Consider the following 17676-nt stretch of genomic DNA (forward strand, 5'->3'; position numbering starts at 1 on the left):
AGACCACCAAATAAATAAGCTTTCAGTGTGTCTTAACTCTTACCTTATTTGCAAGAATGAGAGTACTGATAATATATATGATAGATTATGTCCATTATTCAGAAAATGGTGTTAACTACTTTCTAGACATGGAAGTAAGATTTCCTTTTCACTTCAATACTCTCATTCTCATCTCTCAGATTATATGGGTCACACATGCAAAAAGAAAACAGAAGCAATAGTATAAGACTTTATTTGGTTAAAGGGGAGAACAGTCTGATTTGCATACTTAAGAAAAATGAAAAATTAAGTCTCAGTTTAATTTTTTTAATATTCTAGTGGCTATACAGCAGCTCCATGAATTGATAACTTATACTAAGAACCATATGCCCTGGCAGAGACTGACAGAGGTTTCACCTTCACGTGAAGGAAAGATTACAAAGCAATTTAATTGTTTACTCTGTCTTTATATCACTCTTTCCAATAGTAGAAAAAAATAAATAGGGCTAAATATCTACAAAAGAATTTGTGTTATCTCCTAAGAAAGGAGACACATAAAGGAAACAATAAAAGTTTATTGCACTATTTTAAAAAATCTACCGTACTTTAAGTAAAATCAAAAACTTGAGATTGCAGAAAACCCCACAACTTTATTTATACACGAATTTAACAATAAACAAGAAAGCATAAACATCCATCACACAAACAATATGTGAAATTACAAGACTGTTCACATCTATACTTACCCAATTTGTAATTATTTAAAACAATAAGTATTTTGTATTTAGGGTATATAACTTACCATTCTATCTGGAACCATCTCCCCAATAGATCAAATACATAGTACAATACTTTCCACAGCAGAATTAATCTGCTGATTTCTCCATCTCCGAGTAAAGCACCCAAAGATCCTGTCAAAAATCCATCAAATGACCTGCCTCCAATGTAGATGAGGAAAACAAAATCCCCATAATGAAGCAGATTACTTTGATTCTTGTCAAAGGTAACTGACCTTAACACCAAAATATATCTTTCTGAGATTCAGGAATAAGATAAAACTTCTACTTAATGGTATATTATACTGGTGAATCATAAAATCAACTTGCATTAGCAAAGATGTTTATTTTTATATGCATTTGATAATTTTCATTCAAAGATATCTTCAGTAATTCCTGGTGGTTAGCAATATAAAGAATGAACTTTTAGATTCTAAGTTATAGACATGACAATGAGTTAGTGACTTAAGAACTAATAATTTCATCCTCACTTTTTAAGGACAGAATTTACCTATTTTTTAATGGTAAGCCATGTTCTTATCCAATAGAGATAGCTCCTATCAAGTTCCATAGGCTGAAAATAAAAATCTACCTTCTTAAATATCACATATTAAATAACCACGAAGGTAACGTAAGCTTTAAAATTAAGGAAAACACAGAATTTAAACTGGAAAAGGGTATGCATGTTATTGTGCTCTAGCTGTAAAAAAAAAAAAAACATTTATAATAAATTTAAAGGTCCACCTTTTTAAAATGATTCATTTGTGGCAGGGATTGCTTACTCTTTTTTTTTTTACAACAAAAACATTTTAATGTCAGGATAATGCTTTTTATTATCAATCTGACACATCTGATATATGTTGGAGGGAGAGGAAACAACATTATAGATCAATAACCTTTTTCTTTTCTAATATGGTTTTGAAATTTGAAATTTACAAAAATCTAATTTGTTTTTGAAAAACCAAATGTATAGATCCAAGTTAAGAGAAGTATCAGAAATTGCTTTGAACATATAGATATGTATACATTTTTTGTTGAAGTTTCCAAGATTCTACATGACATTCCTATATTCCATATTCCTGATGATATTTTGTGACTATTAACTTTGACTATTAACTCTCCCTTTTCATTACAATGCCTAAATGCTTTTAGGTTCAATCTTCTTTTCACCTAAATACCTATATTTTGAAGACAGAGGGAAAACCTGCCACTTTCCCAATTTCAAAAAATAAATATTGATTTGAATAACCAATTCACAACAATCAAGTCTTCATGTGTATCCACAAATGACAAAAGGGACCTGCTGTATTTTTCATAAGCTTTCGCTTTTCAAGTTATGCATTAATAAAATGAGTGCTTTAATATACTAAAACTAAACAAAATGTGTTAATCCTTCAAAATTTTACTCACATTTCTCGAGGTTAAAATTCTAAGTCATAAGTCATCAAAATGCTGACCAGACATTATGCAATGATTCTACCATTAAGTTTTCAAATATCTCATCTTAAAATTATTGGTTTCACCCTGTTTCTTATGGATGGAATTCTCTGCTGCTAAAACTTTTAAGAGATGCTCAACAAGCTCGATTCAAGTTACATGCATTGTTTTATCGAGCTTTGATAAAAACAGAACCATCTGGAATTGCGGCCCCTTCTTCCTTCTCAGTTACAGTCTCTACAGTCCCAGATGCCGACACAATCACCATTGTTTTATTTGCTGAAACTGTCTTCTGTTTTTCTGCAATAGCTGCACAAACAGCAACAATCTCATCGCTTTCAAAGTCATAGTCTGGAATCGATTTTGGTGAAATATGTATTTCTTCAGCTGGCGTTTCAGTTCTTTTAATCCTCTGCGCTTCCTTCTGCTGCTTTTGCAATGTTCTTGCCCAGGAAAGGTCTTCTTTCCATATTTCAGGATTCATTGGATAGATGTGCAAGGCCACTTGGAAACTTCTAATTGCCTACAAAAAAAGAGGTGAGAGGTGTTCAAGTCAATCAGTTTAACACTAGTCATATCTTTTCCATACTTTGTGTTTCATATCATGACTTCACTGGGAACAATTTATTGCCAAATATAAAAAATATCATTTGTTGACGATGACTCTTCCCAGGATGCAAGCCGGTGACTGGCTAGAGTTTTGGTAAGTGTCATTGATGCTTCTCATCAAAGTCTTGGGCACTGAAATATATCAAACAGGCACTGATGGATGAGAGGAAAGGAGAACAGCAGGGGGTGAGGCCGGCCGTTGTTCTGACTGTATTAATGCACACTCTCCTCACACTCATTCAGTTCCGCACTCCCCGCCACCACCAAGTTCTGAGAAGGAAATAAACAGTGCAGTGGCTGTGATCATTTTATCCTTTTCTAAGAGCCTGCCCTCTTACACCTGAGAGGGCATCTGGGCAGAAAATGCCTGAACTTCTTCTGCCAGGTTGTCTTACCTGAGGAAAATGAAGCTCAGCAGGAAGATCTTCAAAAGTGTATTAATTATACTGCTCAAATTTGTGAAATAGGATATATGATGAATTTTTAACAAAAAAATCTACAATTTATTTTCCAAATGGCTGTCCTGTAGAACCTAAATACTGATGGCTTTAACTCTTAAAATCCTTGGTATATATCCACATTTTATCAGTAAAGAATAAGAGACTGTAATGAATTGAGAAAAATGTAAAGAAATTTAGCTGGCAGACAGGCTTTTCAAAGAATGCTTTTTTTTTTCCTGGAAAATAATCACAGCACTTGATTTAATTAAAATACTATACATACTGTTTATATTTTCATGGAAAATAGTGAGTTTAAAAACACCCAAAGAGTGTTCCCTTTCAAAAACATTATGTGCCCTTCCCAGACACCAACTACCTCCTGCCCTGTTGCTAAGTGGACATTTATCATCTGCCCCACAGAGTCGGGATATTCTGAAAATGGGCCTGAAAGGACTTCAAGAATAAACCTTGTCCTTGTACTGTGTTGAGTCAGGATTTGCTCAGCTACCACCAGCTTTCACTTAAGTGGGAAGCCAGATAAAGTGTCAGGATCCAACATTTAATGTCCATTAACGAATGCTTCTAAAAAATAAAGGAGGCCAACAAAAAAAGTTTGCTTTGAAGATTTAGCAGAAGCCATTCTAGTCCATCTAAGAAAGTTATAAAAGGATTAAGCTGATAGGCAATTTTAAAAAATTAAAAACAATACACAAGAAAAATACATTCTGAAGTTGTGATTTCCTTCCCTTCTTCTTTCCTTTTTTCTTTTGGCTAACGTATTTAAGCATTTTCATAAAAATTCAGTGTAGCCAAGAATTTCTTTTTAAAAAATACTGTCTGCATTGGGGGAGGGGGTAGACAGGAGACCAACAAGTTTACATATTTTATGAGAGGCAAATTCTCAGTTCAAAGTATCTTTATCAATACAAGTACCTGATGTAAGAAAACTGAATACAATTTTGAATAAATATTACACAGATCACTGTAAGCACGAATTAAGTGTATTTACCTCGTGGATAATGGTGGCTTTGCTCAAAACAAGATTTATGCTACTAAAACTTCTCATAGTTGAATATGTTGCAATGTACTATGATATACTCCACATATTAGAAAGACTAGCAATTTCCATCTCTACTATAACTCATCTGAGTAGAGGAAAAAAACAGTATTTCTTACCAAACAGTAGCATTTTGGACGTCTCTCAGCTCTCTATGATATAATAAAAATTGTAATCAAACTATTAAAAAAGAAAGTAAACTATGAATTGGACTGGATTAGTATTTTTAGATGTAATTAGCACATGGAATTTGCTAGCTATTATTCTTACATCAATTGATTTTTCCTTCGTGTTTGAAGCTGCTTATTCATAATGCTTCTGAAGGGACATCACTGGCTAGACATGTTTTGCCACGCTTAGACTTTCATTAATAAACTAATTTTTAAAAATTTTAGAAGCCTTAATGCTAGGGTATACACAGAAAATCCTTGAGGAATTCTGCAACCCAACATAAATGCCAGTTTTGTTGGGCTTCATGAATTTTGTGGCCCCTACTTAGAAGCAACAGGGTACTCTAGATCCAATTATGCTACAAGTCAAGATGTGATAGCTATTTTGAGGAAATATGATTCAATCAAAATATATTAACTCCACTCTCTGAGTCCAAAGACCAGGTCTCTGTGCAATAAGATTTTCTCTAAATTTCCCCCACCAAGTACTTGCTGATCCAGGCACACAAATGAATCTATGGGTTCAAACCCCTTCCACTCAAGGTTTCAAGAGAAAAATTTTTGACCAAAACAAGCATTTCTTAAGCACCTACTACATACCAAGAAACTAGGATAAGTTCAGGGGACAAAACGATCATCATCCCTTATTATCACGGGGCCCCAGAGGGTGGAAGTCCTATAAACTGGTACTTCCTCCATCACAGACGTAGCAAACACTAAATCCCAATTCCTGTAATTGAAAGTTATTGTCTGCCAAGAAGAAATTATCCTTCCTCTGCTACAGCTCCCTGATGTCTCAACTTCCACCTCTGCTACATCTCACCTCAATCTTTAGTCTCCTTCACATTCCATTCTTGTTCAATCATCAACAATTTTCCCCTTACCCTAGATCAGGTCTATCCAAAATTAGGTTTATGTGGCCCGCCAGCCCGCCTACAAGCATAGAAGTTTACATAAATGCTTTAATAAACGAAGCCAAGCTACTGCAGAGCTCTCACTAAAATGGCAAATCAAAATATATTGTCTATTGTTTCAATAAAAACCTAAGGTTGGACAGCCCTGCCCTAGATCTCATCTCAGGCTTTCATCTTGCACTCATAGAACCTGACCTATTTTAGAAGACACTGTGGTCCTGGCTACCTTCTCCAACACTGGATGCTCCTTTTCTCACATTCCCAACCCAACACTGGTCTGGGAAGAAATACAAGATATGCTGCTTCTGCCATTTCCAATCCTTCCCTCACTCAGCAAAATTCTCCTCCTTTGAAGTGCATTCCATTCAGCCAAAAACATCTGATCTAAATCCTTCTTGGAAGTCATCTACCAGCTTCCAGGGAATTCTACAACCTTTCTCAAGTCAGTAATTAGCTTGTTTCATTTTTTGTATTTGTATTCTTAGAACCTAGAAGAGTACTTGGTACACAGTAGGTGTTTAATAAATACTTGCTAACAGCTCATGATCTTTCTCTCAAACTCAACCCTTGCCCTTATCAAAACATTTCAAAATACACACTAATGTAACCTCAAATTCCTTGGAGACAGTTCAGGATCATCCTCAACTCCTATGATCTGTATCTTCATTTGACTCACAGAAATGATTCTATCTTAAATCTTAGCTAGCAACCTCCATGATCTTAGACTCTGACACTCTGTTCCCTGATCTTAACCCCCAATTTTTCCACCTCTCTTTCTATCTCAGTCCACCTAAACCTAATCTTTGTACTTCACTATTACTTCACATTCATCTAACCCTGTCCTCTCAGTGGTTATCTCCCCTAACCCAACCTTACCTTCCTCCCTTCACTGCCTTGACCAATCCAACTATATCTTATTTTCTATTCTTGAATCCTTTGTCCTTGTCCCATAACTAATCATGCCTTGCCTAACCCCAACTTCCTCTCTTCACCTTCTCTTCTACTCATCTACTGATAAACAGCTGCAAGTCACACAACTGTGCTGGCAACATTACCTCAACTGAGCCCTCACTCTGCACAACAATCCTTTTAGTCTTCCTTGATTGACCTCTATCACACTCCCCACAGTGACTGTTTCAAACCTTCTCTCCTCAAGCTCCCCTGTACTGCACATTCACATTTCTCTCTTAGCAGACAACATTGTCTCCTCGATTTCCTGGGAAAAGCAGATAATCCAAAACGAACCTTTTTCATGAACTGATACAAAGTGAAATGAGCAGAACCAAGAGAATAGTGTGTACAGTAACAGCAATATTGTATAATAATCGACTGTGAATGACTTAGCTTTTCTCAGCAATACAATGATTCAAGACAATTCCAAAGGACTCATAAAGGAAAATGCTATCCACCTCTAGAGAAAGAACTGATGGAGTCTGAATGGAAGACTGAAGCATACTTTTTTTACTTTCTGTACTATTCTTGAGGTTTTTTTTTTTGTCTGCATTTTCCTTTGCAACATGGCTAATTTGGAAATGTTTTGCATGACTTAAATTGCTTGTCTTCTCAATGGGGGGGGGAGGAGGGAAAGAATTTGGAATTCAAAATTAAAAAAAGTTAAAAATTGTTTGTTTACATGTAATTGAGAAAAAATAAAATTAAATGGAATTTAAAAATTATCCCCTTAATTATTTCTACTCCAGAACTTCAATCTGTTTACATGTTACATGTAATTGAGAAAAAAAATTTTGCATGTAATTGTTTACATGCAATTGAGAAAAAAATAAAATTAAATGGAAGCTTAAAAATTATTCCCTAAATTTTTCCTACTCCAGACCTTAAAATCTGTCTTCATCGTTTCCCATTTTCTACTTCTTTTCTCTAGTCTCTGAAGGATCTTCTTGTAAAGATCAACTCCTCTTCTGGGACCCTTGATCACAAACCTTCCCACCTCCAACAGAGGTTGCTCCTTTCACAATTACCCTTCCATCTCTTTAATTTTTCCTTATCCATTAGTCCCTTTTCCATGAACTACAAACAGTCCTAACACTCCCACTCCTTAAAAAAAAAAAAAAAACCTAAAAACTTTCATTTGACCCTGTTATCTCTCAAACTATCAATTCACAAATTCCTATAAGAAGCTACCTACACTTGTTTGCTTCTAATTCCTCTCCTACCACCCATTTTTCAATCCCTTGCAATCTAGTTTCTGACCCTAACATTCAACTAAAACTACCCTCACAAGGGTTATCAACAATTTCTTAGCTTTTTTCAGTCCTCATCTTACTTGAGCTGTTGTGTTGGGGTTTTTTTAAGCTACTGCTGACAATTTCCTTTTTTCCTAGATACTTCATTCTCCTTTTGATTCCATGACACTGGTCTCTTTTGGTCCTTATTTCTTACTATTTCCTCTTAGGATTCCATACTAGATCATCATCCATGTCCCTGCTACCTAAGTGTGGATATCCCCACTCCTCACTCCCAAGGCTCTATCCTTAGTCATCTCTTACCCTCAATCTAAATCTTTTCCTTTACTAATCTCATCCACTCCTCTGGGTTCAATTATCTGCTCTACACAGATGATTGCCAAACCTAGTAATCCAACCCTAATTTATATCCTCAAGTCCAGCCTTGCATATCCAACTCCCTGCTGGAAACCACTATCTAGCTGTCCCAATGGCCTCTCAAATTCTCAAATGGATCTGTTATCTCATCAATGTGAATGTTCCCTCCAACGATGCTTATCCCAATCCACCCTCACCTGCCATCTGTGTGACTCTCGCCCATCTCTTCCCATATGTTCACCACAAAGGATCCATACAGGATGCTGGATATTTTTTGATACTGTCTAGCACGCAACTTAAGGGTTTTTTTTTTCTGTTGAACAATTTTTCGCCCTCACTCCTCTGGACATCACCAGTATATCAATGAGCAAACAGACTATCTACTGGCTGTCTCTAACTCTTATCACATGATGAGATCATCTTTTTCATCCAAACATTTCTTTGATGGCATTCTTTACACTGCTTCTCAATTCCCCACTTAAAATTTACCTCAGCTTGCTCACAGCTACCATATGCCTGTCCACTGTCCTTTGAGTTACCCTCAATTTCAATTCTTTAGAGAGATTATAATGCTCCATGAAAACACCAGAAAAATATTGGTATTAAACAGATAGTATTTGTTTGGGGTCATTTTTTTAAATTATGCAATTTCCCAAGAGCAATCTAGTCTGCCCTCCTCCCCTGTTCAATTCTCAGCCCAATTCATTGTCCATTTACAATCAAGGGGTCTGTGAACTTTAAAAAATATATTTTGATAACTGTATGTCATAATTGGTTTCCTTTGTAATCTTATGATTTTGATTTTATGCATTTAAAAATATTATTCTGAGAAGAGGTCTGCAGATTTGACCTGATTGTCAAAGGGATCCATGATGCAAAAAAAAGGTAAAAAAACCTAATATGAAGTATCTGTCTAAAATACAAATATATAGTGATGGATAAGCTCTCTATATTTAGCTACATATCATGGTCTAGACTAGAGGTGGGGAACCTGAAGTGTCAAGGCCACACATGGCCCTCTAGATCCTCCAGTTCAGCCCTTTGAATGAATCCAAACTTCACAGAATAAATCCCCTTCATAAAAGAATTTGTTCTGTAAAACTTAGACTCAGGCAAAAGGCCATACCTGAGGACCTAGAAGGCCACATGTGATCTGGAGGCTGCAGATTCCCCACCCCTGTCTAGACCAAAGGTTAGCAAACTATGTCTAGATTACAGTCTGTTTTGGCATGGCCTGAGAGGTAAGAAGTGTTTTTTTTTATATTTGTAAACAAAGTTTTATTGTATTTTAAAATGTAAAAACCACTTCTAGTTCACAGGAGTATAAAAATAGGCTGTGGGCAAGACTTGGCTGGTAAGCCATCAGGGCATAGTTTGGCAACTCTCGGTTTAGACTATCAATAGTCTTAAATTTCTTCATTCACTGAGTTTCTTTAGGTTTGAATTTGGAAGGTTTTTCTATGTAGATAGTTAGGTGAATTCTTTGGAATGGCTAATGATTTCATTTAGGAGGTTCTGTAATTCCTAAATGTTCCATCCTCACTATCACTAAATTTCATCCTCAAACAGGAGCAATATGGAGGATCTCACAATCTCAGGTACTTCCTCCACAACTGGCTCTTGTCCTGGATCTGTTTCATGTCAGTAGTGAGTACATTTGGAAGGGATATACCTCCTTGTTCCAGCCTCATGTGATATTGGGAACAGCTAATTGGCACAGAAGATACAGTGCCAGGGCTGGAGTCAGGAGGACCTGAGTTCAAATCCAAGCTCAGACATTTACTAGTTGTGTGACCCTGGGCAAGTCACTTAACTTCAGTTTGCCTCAGTTTTCTCATCTATAAAATGGACATAATAAATAGCACTTCCCTCCCAGAGTTGTTGTGAAGATAAAATGAGACAATAATTGGAAAACACTTAGCACAGTGCCTGGCCCATAGTGAAATGCTGTGTAATTATTTATGGTTGTTGTTGCTATTATTGTGATTTTTAACGATCACAGGATTGGACAAGGTGATCTCTGTCACTAAGAGTATTCAGGTCACCCTGAGTAATTTTAACATGCATGGGAGATATCTTGTTGAAACTAAGCCTTTAAGGTGACATTTTGCCCAACCAAACTAAATACTCTTTTATAATCAATAAACAATAAGCACAGTGAAATCCTATATTGTCCATCTTTTAGTCAACTGTACGACGGCAAAGATATGGTCTAGAAGGTTTACTTGTAAAAATCTTCCTGTTCCCTTCTAGTGCCCTCCTCAAGTTATCCACAGCATGTACACCAACTATTCTCATTAAAATTTTATACAGATAAGAAGTAAAAATATGGGTTAGTATTTACTTACGTTTTCTTGGTCACCTTTTTTTTTTTAAGTAACAAGATCCCACATTTCTCCCATGCCTTTGATACTCTACCCTCTTTCATATATCTTAAGAATCAAATCCTTCGATTCCCTCAAAATGTGTTGCCTCCAGTACAGACTTGCTCTATGTATATGTGATCCACTCCTGCTGCTTTTCCCATACTTTTTTTCAGTGCTATTTACAATTTCTCTATAAGAATATCCAGAACTATAATGTGACAATCCCAAAATGGTGGCTCCACTGTCCTTCACTGTGAGAAAAGTTTGTGAGAAACACTTTCAAATTCTTTCCCTCATGGGTCTGTTTGTGGTCCTCTTCTTCCAGTTTCATTCTAAAATACCTTCAAGATGACTGGGTCCTCTCTCCTAGCTTTCCTTTTAAAATGATTTTCCCATCCTCTGCTTCTCACTGTTTTGGCAGGCAATTATTCCTCATCACTTTTTACCACTCTTCACTGTGAGATTTTCCAAGTGAACTTACATTTTAAAACAGTATTTGCTCTTCGCTACTGTATCTCTCTGCTTAGCTACTAAGTCCACTGGGTGTTCACTAGGGCAGGTTTTAGGCTTTTTTTGTTCTTTCCTACAGCTACTGATTGACATCAGCTACACTTCTACCACTGGTGTATGCTACTACCCCCTTCTTCATCTATTTCTCATTTTTCAATGATAACTTATTCAAATAGTTCAGGTTCGAATTTTTAAAATTTTATATTGTATCTTTTCATCAAGTTTACTCTTTTATTTTTGTATAAGTTTTAATATTTGTTCTAACAAGTTAGGAGTCTGTATGTAGACAAATGATTCAGGAATTGTTCCCACATCAATAATATGGCATTAAGATGTAATCAATTTCATTTTTTTGATGTTACTTGGTGTTTGCCATGTCTAGGGTCTAAGGATTCTTTTTTTCAAATAGTATTTATGCTATATAGGCATGAGACTTCTGTATATTCTTCAAGTTTTGGGCCTTTCTCATTCCTTATTCCTGAACTATTATCTCCCAACATATTTTTCACTGTGCTTGCCTACTTACACTGCTGATTTAAGTTAATGAATATCAAAGTAAAGCTTGATTTGATTTGGAGAATCTGATCAAATCCTTCAAATCTTCCTCTAATTTTTCATCCCTTTACAACAGATATGGGTTCATAAACACAATTATTTTCACAGTGTTTTTGTTGTTGTTGTTAATACTCAACTTGAGTACTACAATATAATGTCCAAATGTCCATTTAGTAATAGATAAATGGATAAATGACAATGCTAATTCCTCCAAATATGATGAAAGAAGCATAGAGAAACTTCTATGAATGGGTGCAGAGTGAAGTAAACAAAATACATAATAACTACAACAACAGAAAGAACCACAAAACAATCAAAAACGAATGCTGCAAAACTACAAAGAATAAGCAGTCTTTGTAAGACAGAGAAGACCTCTCCCCATACTCTACTCCTTTGCAGAGGTGGTAGGTCCACAGGTGAGGAACACTGCATATATTTTCAGATTTTCTTTCGATGTATTGGATAGTTTTGCCAATTTTTTTCTTCTTCCTCTTATTTTTCTTCAAAAAACTGTTATTTGTTATATGTGATGGCTCTCTGGGAGAAATTTTGTAAATTTATGTAAAAACAATGTTAATTGTTATTTTGATATTAATATCAAAACAATATAGGAAAGATATCACTAAAAATGTTTTGTTTTGTTTTTTAAAAATTTTTCCTCCAATTCCATTATTTGCCTCTCCAGGAAGGCATGTAAGCCATAACTGCCTCTTTTGTTCACAGAGAGAATGCCAAGACTGCTATGTTCCTTCCCAGTAGTAGGTCAATTCCTTTGGTCAATCAAGAAAAATAGGAAATACAGAGTTCCAATAGCAAAAGTTGCTTTTTCACCACTTCATGATTGTTACTCTAGAAGTAGATGGGGGTTGCACTTGTTCATTTGTTCTTTTTCACTCATTACCCAGGCCACAGATCCTAGGTGGCTAGCGTACTAGTGATAAGAGTCTCCATACTTTTCAGCATGAGAGAATCTACCAGGGCTACCCCTCTGCTGGCACAGTTTTAGAGAAGAACCTATCCAGATATAACTCTATGATCCTATGAGCAATTCATATGAGTTATATAAATTAATGGGCTTTTATATTCAGGTTTATCCAATCACATCTAACATCAATAAATGCAAGCCTTCAGGATTTAGATAATGTTTCCTTACCAAGACAATCTCCCCTAAACCAAGCTGAGCACGTCCCAGAGTTTGCCAAGCTTCCCACGAATGTGGATTTCTCTGAACAGCCATTTCTGCTGCATGAACTGCAGGGAACATTTCATGAAGAGACATCAGAACCTACATCAAAAAAAAAAAAAGAAAAGAAGAAAAATTAACCAATCCATCAGTTAGTGTCAAAAACTAACAATCAGTTTTCCCCTTAATAAAACTAAGATGAAACACCTTTCCGACTTTTCTCTTTCTGAATAAAATTTCTTGTCACACTTAGATGCTGTCATTTTAATTTTTGTTCCCTTCCTCTCTCATTTATGTTTTGAATTAGGAGATCCCCCCACCCCCACTCCAAGTAACAAGAAATCTCTTATTTAAACATTCAAATATATCACCTTTCTTCTTCTAATTACAAATTCTTATAACCATAAAGACAAATAAAAATGTGGCTTCCATGGCAGTAATGCTTGTGCTAAGAGCTACCTAAGCTAAAACACTTCCTTCAAGTCACAGCCCAAGGCTGGGAAGACCAGCAGCTTTTCTACTCTAACCCTATGAAGTCTCTGCTCTTGTGGGGAGAGGAGAGAGAAGAGAAAGGGAAGGTTAAACTTCTCCAGAGTGCTTTCTTCAGGAATTAATGAGTTCCTATTTCAATCCCACCAAGCCAGCCAGATCAAGAAGTTCTTCATGACCACATGAAGTCAAGAGGTCTGGCATTTTTAGGGTCCATAAGCCCAAGTTCCCCTTAGGTGTTAGGGAACCCAAACAATTCAGGATCACTGACAGAAGCTTATTTCACACAGGTGGCCACAAATCATAGTTTAATGTACATAGAAGATTTAAAACAAAACCTGAGTTATAAAATAATGTTTCCTATAGTATATGGACAATTTTTACTTGTGTTTTCCCTGGCTACCCAAAAGGCTTATAAAAGACTTGGCCAACTTCAGATCTTAATAACATACATGTGCATACTTGTGTGTTAAAAGGATCACTTTAGTGATGTTTTACAACTATTCCCTAAAAAAAAGTTTCCTATTTTTGCTGTTTTATTTGAGGCTTTCAAATATTTTAGGAAAACAAACCTGGTGCCTAGTACCCACGACTCCTTCTGTCTGATTTTCTCATATAAGTATTTGAAATATTTAAGTATGAGTATCATTTTAAAACTATTCATAAATATTTTTTTGAATGTATTTTAGTCTCCTGCTCAGGCCTTTTTTTTTTTAAGAGTTAACTTGATTATCAGGAACCAATGATGTTATTATCTTGAAGGCAATGAAGCTATATGCCAAATACAGCACAGCTAGTTCCCAAAAAAGATTCCTAGTTTAAAATTATTAAAAAATCATTGATGACTCTTATGAAGAGAAATCCAGCTGCTTCATAGACAATAATAATTACTTTTTATAATAGTTGATTTAAATGAAAATTCAAATAAATTACTACTTTTATCCAGAAGTAGGAGGAGTGTGGCAGGGCAAACATGGAGTCAGGAACCCTTGGATTCAAGTCTCGCTTGTTATACACACTAGCTGCGGAATCCTCAGCAAATCCCATCACCTCTCTGTGCCTTAGGTCACTAACTCTCAAAGACCAGAGTTTGAAAAGCAGGTGTCACTATACCCTGGTATCAGTAGTCCAGAACAACACCAAAAATAATCCATGAGTAACTGAAATGTGCTTTAATTCTTTTCCAAATAAAACTGTCTTTAAACAATAAAATAAGAGCAAAGTGCTATTTTAATTCACCTTGGCCTACCAAACAAATGCTGTGTGGGCTCATCATCATCATCATCATCTATATGGCACTTCAAGGTTTACAAAGCACTGGAATATATTATCTTTCTGATCCTCACAACAACCCTGTGAGGTAGGTGCTATTGTCATCCCACTTTACAGATGAGGAAACTAAGGCTTAAAAAGGTTATATGAGCACGAATAAGGTCTGAGGCAGGATATGAATTCAGGTCTTCCTGACTCCATGTCCAGAATCTCACCCACAGTACTACCTGCCTGTCTCATGACAAAATGTTTATCACAAACATTTAATAGCAGAATACTCCAATTACCCAACGCATCTATGATCTCACTGATGTGGGCATTCTTTCTAATGATACATATCGTAATGTATCTAGGTCTGCCCATGCTGTGAAACTCTTGTTTATACTTATTAAAAAACAATTCTGTCAAATGAAATTGTTTTTGAACAAAAAGGCAAGACAGAAAATACCATTAATTTACCTTAGCCTACCAAATAAAGACTGTTCTTACATAACAAATTCCAGCAGGTGGCATCCCATAAATTTTTGACAATATTATATTTATTATAAAACAAAGGGTACATGCATTTTCAGTATGATTAGTAATATGCTAATATGATCACATGATTTTAAAATGCATTCAATGAGATATCCAAAAGAAGTAGGAAAGATGCTACACACATAATACATATAGACCACAGATGGCTATTTAAAAGTCTCCTTTATAAATAACTTTCACTGCCATCTAGGAAGTCCCAACCAATACTTCAAAGCACCTTTGAGTATCCAAAAAACCCAAATCTTAATAATCCAGAATTTTTGATTAACAAGCTTTCTATGCCAGCAACTTTTAGGAATTGGAAGGCAAGAGAGTCTGAAGCACAAAGCAAAAACTCAATAAATATTTGCCAAATGAATGGATAAAATATTGTAGCTGTTTCTCCTTCCCTTGGCTTAGTCACCAGCAAAGTCTAGGTCTCTTACCCAATAACTGAATCTTCCCACAACTCACCTCCTGTGAACTCCAAGGTCAGTGAGTGAGCCTAGAGAAGAAAAGTACCTCACAGACTGGCGGTATAAATCAGTCCAGGAGATAATGTCATCCCAGCCCAGCATGCAATGAGGCTTACTCTCATGCTGTGAAGCAGCATGCTTTTAACTGTTTCACAATAGGGAGGCACTGAGCAGGGTGGGGAACTCAGGCAGTTTTTAGTTACTAAGTCAGGTCTTCTAAGGCTTCCTTTAATCCCTTCATTTAGTTGTTCTCATTGTTGTTTGTGGATCAATGACATCACGAGGGCCATGTCCTGGCTTTCACGTGAATTATATTTGAGAGTGGCAGACCAGCAAAGTCGTCAGCTTCAAATGACATCTAATAAGGCTGACGTGAGAGTAACAGCAACACTGACTACACAACTTCAAGTAACTTAATACCCTGAAGTTAAGTGCTTTGTTTCTAGAGGCAGAAAGGACAAAGTTTTCTCAATAATTATTCCTTTTGGAAGAGACAGGAACAGAGAGATGAAGGAGACAAGAAAGGAGATTCATTCACACTTCACCTGAGAGTGTTAACTTGTCCTAATCCTCTGGAAAGAACGTAACTGGAAGTTAACTTCTATTTGGCATTATCTATGAAACTAACCTGCTGTATAACCTCAGATAAAGCATTTATTCTCCTTGTGCTTCAATTTCCTCACCTATCAAAGGAGATCATATCCCAACTACCTATTTCACAGGGTTGTGGGGAGGATCAAATGAAAAGAGACTAGAAAGAATCGTGAAACAGTTAAAGCACAATACATCATTAAATTACATTAACTGGACCTTAATTAGAGGCATATATTAGTATCCTCTTTGCTAGATGATATAGGAAATTGTCAAAGAGAGAGAGATGTCTAAAAATAGGTTTAGAGCAGGTTTAAGTTTTCCATCCATTTTAAAGAATAATATTATACACAAAAACAATTTCTTCAAATTCGAATCTAATTTTTGGGACTACCCATTTTCTTCACTTGTTACCACTTTAAAATTCTAAGAGTACAAGTATTACCTGTGATTTCATCTCATACAGGGTAGCATCATCTGGAGTTAACTGAAGTGCTTCATCCCATTTGTGAATTGCCTCCCAGTACCTGCAGTTATTAAAATAACATTATAATTTCACTAGGTCCCTCAAAGTTCACTGATACTATTAAATAAGTATTTATTAAAAAATATGAATGATAAGATTACTCTAGGAATGAGAGAAATGAAGAGCACAGGAAGATGAGAGAGGTGATATAGGCAAGAATAGGCAGAGAACCTTGAAACTCTCTCTAGGATTAGACTAAATCTTATCTTAAATGATAGGTGCTAAGAAACCCAAGACTGTTGTGGAAAAGGAGAACGCAGGGCTGTTTTCAAGGTGAGAAGCTATGAAGCACTTTGGTTACGTTTTTCCGGTGATTTCAATCAATGGACACTTATTAGGCAATTCATTATTTTCTCAGAACAGTACCAAGCAGGCCTAGATCGGTCAAGGTCCCAAATAACAAAAAGCCTGATCCCTGCATGCTCCTTGGAAGGCCTCTTCTCCCTGCCCCAACATTCTCTACATGAGTCACAGAATCTTTTAATTAAAATGGCCCTCCCTAGGAATCATCTAGTTCTAGCAGGTCATTTAAGGGTTCTACCTCTCACCTCAAGGAGCAGTCCCATTTAAAAGACCCTCCCTTACAGAGATAGTCAGGAAGAGACAAGCTACTACCCAGCGAGGCTGACCACTCCATCTTTGGTCTGATAAAATTGTTCCAAAGTTCTTCTTCCTAGTGCACTGAAATTCAATTCAATTCAATTCAACTTAACAAGCTCTGGGGATACAAGGACAAAATGAAAACAGTTACTGCTCATGGGAATTTAGTTTCCTGAGGGAAAACAAGTATGCGGAGAAATACAAAATATAACCAAAATAAGTTCAATGGGAAGAGGAAAGCACTAACAGCTTGGAGCAACAGGAAAGGCCTCTGGGGTCTAGGGAAATGCCATTTGAGCTAAGCCTTGAAGGGAGTTAGGGATTCTAAGAAACTGAGGCAAAAAAAGAGAACCTTTCAGGACGGAGAGACAGCTGGCACAAAGGCATGGAGGTGGGAACTAGAAGGAAACCACTTTGTCAGGAAGGTAGGGTGAATGAGAGGTAGTAATAGGAAAACATTCTGGAAAGAAGGGTTGCTAAAGAGTTTAAATACCAAACAGAGGACTTTGTATTTTATCCTAGAAACAACAGGAAGCCACTGCAGAGAATCTAGGAATAATACACATAGAATTAACATCATCATTATTGCTAGCATTTATATGGTGCTTTAACGACTGCAAAGCACTTTACACATTTCATTTGATCATAA

The 17676-nt window shown here is 36.2% G+C and overlaps 1 protein-coding gene across 1 annotated transcript in view; it reads right to left on the reverse strand.

Moving 5' to 3' along the window:
• Nucleotides 1–215: 215 nt before the first annotated feature.
• TTC33 (tetratricopeptide repeat domain 33) overlaps nucleotides 216–17676 on the reverse strand; it is a 46438-nt gene continuing 28977 nt past the window's right edge. Inside the window, exons 3-5 of the mRNA XM_036741870.1 lie at nucleotides 16347–16428; nucleotides 12528–12659; nucleotides 216–2715 (exon numbers count right to left, since the gene is read on the reverse strand). Of these exons, the coding sequence (XP_036597765.1) occupies nucleotides 2362–2715; nucleotides 12528–12659; nucleotides 16347–16428 (568 nt within the window). The 3' untranslated portion in view covers nucleotides 216–2361. The remainder of the gene's footprint in view (nucleotides 2716–12527; nucleotides 12660–16346; nucleotides 16429–17676) is intronic.

The sequence above is a fragment of the Trichosurus vulpecula genome, chromosome 1 (genome assembly GCF_011100635.1).
Source record: "Trichosurus vulpecula isolate mTriVul1 chromosome 1, mTriVul1.pri, whole genome shotgun sequence".
NCBI classification, from domain to species: Eukaryota; Metazoa; Chordata; class Mammalia; order Diprotodontia; family Phalangeridae; genus Trichosurus; species Trichosurus vulpecula.